The sequence below is a fragment of the Diabrotica virgifera genome, chromosome 6, assembly GCF_917563875.1.
Source record: "Diabrotica virgifera virgifera chromosome 6, PGI_DIABVI_V3a".
In the NCBI taxonomy this organism is placed as follows: Eukaryota; Metazoa; Arthropoda; class Insecta; order Coleoptera; family Chrysomelidae; genus Diabrotica; species Diabrotica virgifera.
In genome coordinates this window covers 32751820-32757788 of record NC_065448.1, presented here as the reverse complement: position 1 = coordinate 32757788, position 5969 = coordinate 32751820, and the positions used below count along the sequence as shown (strand labels likewise).

Here is a 5969-nt window from a genome sequence, read left to right as displayed (position 1 = left end):
TAAATTCTTTACCTGGATTTGCCTCTACAGAAAAAGCAAAATTGCTAGAAAATTTGTCTGCCTATTACTCCCACGACCCTTCTCTTACAGCAATAAAAGCTGAATATATGTTATGGTATAACTGTAATAGAATATCATCTTTGGAACCAAATACCGAAATTCTTCGCGTAATGAACATTGTAATAAAGATTTTCATTTCCCATTTAATAAAGATTTCCAAAAATGTTTACAAATTCCTTACAATTTTGGCAACTATCCCTGTCATAACGGCCAGTGTAAAACGTTCGTTCTTAACAATGAATCGAGTAAAAACTTCACCCGGAAACAAGATGGGAAACGAAAGACTTAAAACTCAAAAATTGCTGGGTCGACAACTGAATAGAAGACCAGATGTACTCTTTTCTATAGAATCCTATCTTTCGTTATAGTAGTCTCTAACATCATCATCTTCTTCTTTAGCCCATTTCTATCCAGCTTTGTACATAGGTCTTCCCCAAATCTTTCCATATAATCTGTCCTTGGCCTGCGCTTTTCCAGTTAGTTCCTGCAGCTTTAACAATATCGTCCTTTCATCGCATCTGAGGTCTTCCTCTTCTTCCTATCACGGCTATCCAGTTTTGTATTGTAACATTCCATCTTTTATCTTCCTGTCCCGCATTGTGACCCGCAAATCTTCACTTTAACCCTATGTTATGACTAACATCATCAGAGACACTAAAATGATATTAAAGATACAATGGTGAAATTTGAAAAATTTTACCGTCTAATCTAACAAAAAGTTTGAGTTGTAATAAATAATCATTTCGTTGTGAATCGAAACAAGAGCAGTCTTATTTTAGTTAGTGCAGAGAGCTCCAAAAGTGCTCTAACTAGTTTCGACTCTTGTTAGAGTCTCTTCAGAGAGCACATATTTGATTCTCTCTGAACCACTAAAATTCTGGCTGTCAACCTCTACCCACAAACTATGATGATATGGATGCCGTGGTGGCATCTGCTAAAGACGAAAGTTTTACTTTTAATATTAACAATATTAAAAATAAAACTTTATCAGAATTAACCTCCTGATTACACCATTCGTGGCTTCTAAAATTTGCAAGCCAACGAATCGCCGGAGTAAGAGGGAGATCTATCAAGTTGCATCTCACTTAAAAACATTACATTAAAAACATAAAAAAATTCCAACAAAGATTAGTTCCCAATACTTAGAATAAGAGTAGAACTAATAAAAATAATAAATAATCATTGCGTTGTGAATCGAAACAAGAGCAGTCTTATTTTAGTTAGTTCAGAGAGCGCCAAAATTTGAGTTGTGTTTGGACCCCCCTCAAGCACATTTCCTGGCTACGTGCCTGCCTGACTTCTCTGGTACTTCTGTTGTCTCTGTGAAATCTTTAGGAGAAATACTTTGGCCACTTGCGGTCTCTGTGACTTTTTCCTCTGGTAAATCAGTATCATTAATTTCACTTGAATCTTTCGAGTTTTCTGTACTACTAGGATCATTGGAAACAGCCTCTTTGGCTGTAGTTAGATTTTGTGGTGACTGAGTGGCAGTTGCTTTTTCTTCAGTTTCTTGTTCCTGATACTCAGTCACTGTAGATATTTCATTCAGATCAGTTGAATCTTGTGGTGTTTTACTACTCGCTGACGGTAGTTCAGTACTCACTGCTGGTTCTTTAGTATCAGTAGATTGATTATTTGATTCGTCTATATACTATTAGGAGTATTGGATGCAGGTTCTTCAGATTCTTCAGGAGTATTTGTTGAATTTTCTGGAGCTGGAATATTAATTACCGGTTCTTCAGTTTCTGGCTTCTCGGAATCAGTCACTTGCGATGCATCAGTCAGTTTAGTTGAATCTTCTGGTACTTCACTATTCGCTAATGATTGTTCAGTACTCACTACTGGTTTGTCAGTACTGACTGCTGGTTGTTCAGTATTAGTAGTTTGATTATCTGATCCATGTGTACTTTTAGGAGTATTGGAGGAAGGCTCTTCAGATTCTCCAGAAATATTTATTGAAGATTCTGGTGCTGGAGTGTCAGTCATCGATTCATCAGTTCTAGGCTTTTCGGAATCAGATTGTTCGGGACTCACTGCTGATTCTTCAGTATTCACTGCTGGTTCTCCATTACTGGCTGCTGGCTCTTCAGTAGCAGTAGCCTCTGTACTAGTAGGGGTCTTGGATGAAGGCAGGTTCTGGTTCTGGAGTATCAGTTCGATGAAGGCTCTTCAGATTCTTCAGAAATATTTGTTGAAGGTTCTAGTGCTGAAGTATCAACTACCGGTTCATCAGTTTCAGGCTTCTCGGAATCAGTCGCTACCGGTTCTTCAATCAGATCAGTTGAAACTTCTGGTGCTTTACTACTCGCTGATGATTGTTCAGGACGCACAGTTGGTTCTTCAGTACTCGCTGCTGGTGCTTCAGTACTCAATACTGGTTCTTGAGTACTGGCTACTAGTGCTTCAGTACTTTCAGCTGGTTCAGTATCAGTAGATTGATTTTCAGGTCCCCCTGTACTATTAGGTATATTAGATACAGTCCCTTCAGTTTCTTCAGAATCAGTTGTTGGGTTTTCTGGTCCTTGAGTATCAGTCACTGGCTCTTCAGTTTCAGGTTTCTGAGAAACAAGTTCTGTAGATTTTTCAACATTATTTGTCTCTGCTAATGCTATTGCCGTATTGACAGTAGTACTCTCTCCTGTTATATTAGAAATAGTTAGTGGTTGTTCAGTACTCACTTATGGTTCTTCAGTACTTGATGCCGGTTCTTCAGTATAAGTAGGTTGATTGTGGGACCCCTCTGTACTATTAGGAATATTAGATACAGACTCCTCAGTTTCTTCAGAATCAGTTTTAGGGTTTTCTGGTCCTTGAGTATCAGTTACTGGCTCTTCAGTTTCAGGTTTCTGAGAAACAATTTCTGTAGATGTTTCAACATTATTCGTTTCTGCTGATGCTGTTGTTGTGTCCACAGTAGTACTTTCTTCTTCTGTTATATTAGAAGTACTTAGCGGTTGTTCAGTGCTAACTGCTGATTCTTCACTACTTGTTGCTTGCTCTTCAGTATCAGTAGATTGTTCGTCGGTATTAGGAATATTAGATACAGTCTCTTCAGTTTCTTCAGAATCAGTGGTTGTGTTTTCTAGTCCTTGAGTTTCTGTTACTGTCTCTTCTGTGTCAGGTTTCTGAGAAACAATTTCTGTAGATGTTTCAATATTATTCGTTTCTGCTGATGGTATTGTCGTGTTCGCAGTAGTACTTTCTTCTTCTATTATATTAGAAGTACTTACCGGTTTTATTGTGGTTGTGATTTCTGTAGTCGTCCTATCACATAAACCTGGTCGAGGCCAATTACAAACGGAAATTTTGGGATCAAATACAGTCCCAGAAGGACAGTTCATCTCTTGTGCTCCCCAGGGCGCGCACTGATAAAACTTCGTACAATCAGTCTCATGTTCATAGTACGATCCCATTGGACAATATGTATCTAAAAGATATATATCCACATGTATTTATAAATGTAATTTAGATTTTTAAGTTTTAAAATAAAAATGTATGTTTAGACAAGAATTAAATAAGTAGTAAAACTAAACAAAAATATACACAAAAGGGACTTATGAATAATAACAAACTTTTACTGGAATCAAAGAGCAGTTAAGCATTTTTTGAAGAAGCATTACTATCTCAAAGTAAAGAAATAAAAATTATTGGAAGATCTGTTAACAACGTAAGTTAAGCAGATGACACCGTGATCATAGAGGTATATATTAATATAGAGTGAGCCTACCTTCCGCGCTTCCTGACGACAAGATCTCATGGACTGGTTTGCGGCATCTCTTTCTAACACATTGTATCGAGAAACTAAGATGACATATAAGTGTGAGTATAGACACGGAAGAGGAGGGCAACTGTCGCAGCTTTACTATGCGTAAGAGTGAAACAGCACTAATCCAAATAAAAAAGATGGTGTCGTCACTTCGCTCTGAATGACACTCTCTCTATGCTAGTATATAACTCTATGACCGTGATTATGGCAAAATTACTTAACCATTCTATCAATCCCTTTTTTAGGGCTTGAAAATAGCTTTAAAATGGGAAATATTAAATGTCGATTACATTCAAAGTAAACGAGATAATATGCTGCAAAAAAATTGATGACTAATGTATATATTTTAAGAAAAAATCAGAAGTTTGTTTAATTCCTCATCTACCAGAATTTAAATGCATCGTTTTCCTTCTACAATACCTTTTATTATAGTGTTGTTTCTATGTTCAAAAAGTTGGACGGGTTTAACATGAATGGTTTTTGAAAAAAAAATAAGATCAAATTATAGACCGCATTTTTAAATTTACTTAAAAATCTTCCTTTTTCTCCATGTAACTTGAAAATGATAACAGATACGAAAAAAAGATACCGTACAAAAATGTAGGCTTTTTAAAAAAAAATTTTGTTTTTGATTTTCATTATTGTATCTCTTCGGTGCCGCCCAAAATCCCGACAGCCAAAATCCCGACATGCAACGATCCTCGCATAAGTAAAAATTCCGACCACTACATTTTGAATATTTATTGTTTCCTTTTCAAATGCAATACCAAATCATAATATAGAATAGAGTAATAGAGTATTGAAATAGAAAAATTATTACTTACTAATAAATAAGGGTACTAAGTATTATGTATTTTAAAAGAAAAAATTATTTAAACACTTCATTTTATAATATTATAAAAGCTATACCTACTTACTGAAATGGAAGGTTGTAAGTGACATGATAATATCTATTATATGAAAGTAAACTTGAATTCAGGATTTGATTATACATATATTATTGGACTATATATTGGCAAAAAATAATTTAATTCATATACCTATGTTAGAAATTTTATTTAGAAAATTAGTTCATATTAAATGGTAATAACTTTTGTTTAGTAACAAAAAATAAAAAACAGATGTCCATAAACAAAAAACAAGAAATAAATGTAATTATTATGTTAAAAAGAAACTTATCAAACCTGTCGGGATTCTGGCGTGTCGGGATTTTGGCCGTCGGGATTGTGGCTGTCGGGATTTTGGCTGTCGGGATTTTGGGGTAGACCCGTATCTCTTATCATTTTCAAGTTACATGGAGAAAAAAGATAATTTTTAAGAAAATTTATCTTATTTGTTTCAAAAACCATTCATTTTAAACCCGTCCAACTTTTTGAACATAGAAACAACACTATAATAAAACGTATTATAGAAGAAAAACGATGCATTTAAATTCTGGTGGATGAGGGATTAAATATGCTTTTCATTTTCTCTGAAAATAAATTAGCCATCAATTTTTTTGCACTATATCTCACTTAGTATCATTTTGATAGAGACATACAATACTTTCAAAGTTAATATCCAGTGCCGGATTAACCATTAGGCAAAGTAGGCAGTTGCCTAGGAGCCTCGGCCACAAAGGGGAGCTCACAGGACCCAAAATGAAAAAATTGTAATTTGATTTAAATAAAAATTATAAATAATATTTTGAAAAATTAAAATATCGCACAATACCATAGACGTGATGGTGGACGTCAGCTAACACCAGTGGCTCTCCAGGATTTCCTCCTACTTCTGGGTTTAGTTTTCTGTAAAGGTCTTTAAACATTGGCTTCTTAGACTGCTTGATATTTAGAGACTTTGATTCTATTGAACAAAATATAAAAAGTCCAAAACTAATACTTAGAAAAACCGTCATCTTTGAAGCCTATCACACGATGGCACTGCTCTAAAGATACCTAGAATAATAGTGACTGTGGCGTATATCCGGCCTCTATTTATAGATGGGTATATCCACATATTTAGAACATAAGTTAAACTATTAACCTAATTAAATTTTTATAAAAGTTATGTTTTAAACGTTTTTTAGCACGATTTTCAAGTAGCACGTTTTTTTAGCACGAAATGTTTTCTTATCTCCTTAGTAACCTTGGCTTAGACCATA

The 5969-nt window shown here is 34.9% G+C and overlaps 1 protein-coding gene across 1 annotated transcript; it reads right to left on the bottom strand.

Moving 5' to 3' along the window:
- Positions 1-1324: 1324 nt before the first annotated feature.
- Positions 1325-5723, bottom strand: LOC126886045 (zonadhesin-like). The gene is made up of 5 exons (XM_050652884.1): positions 5540-5723; positions 2756-3487; positions 2283-2698; positions 1713-2202; positions 1325-1671 (listed from the first exon to the last, which is right to left on the bottom strand). Exons 1-5 carry the CDS (start codon positions 5721-5723, stop codon positions 1325-1327), a joined length of 2169 nt encoding a protein of 722 aa, XP_050508841.1.
- Positions 5724-5969: the final 246 nt, after the last annotated feature.

Excerpts from the sequence above, each read along its gene's own strand:
- LOC126886045 (XM_050652884.1), bottom strand. The coding sequence starts at position 5,723 with ATGACGGTTTTTCTAAGTATTAGTTTTGGACTTTTTATATTTTGTTCA. Across the intron at positions 2,699-2,755 it reads TACTGAAGAACCGGCATCAA|GAGAGAGTACTACTGTCAAT; the intron begins GTACTGAAGAAC and ends CTAATATAACAG. Across the intron at positions 2,203-2,282 it reads AGCCTGAAACTGATGAACCG|AACCAGAACCTGCCTTCATC; the intron begins GTAGTTGATACT and ends CTGATACTCCAG.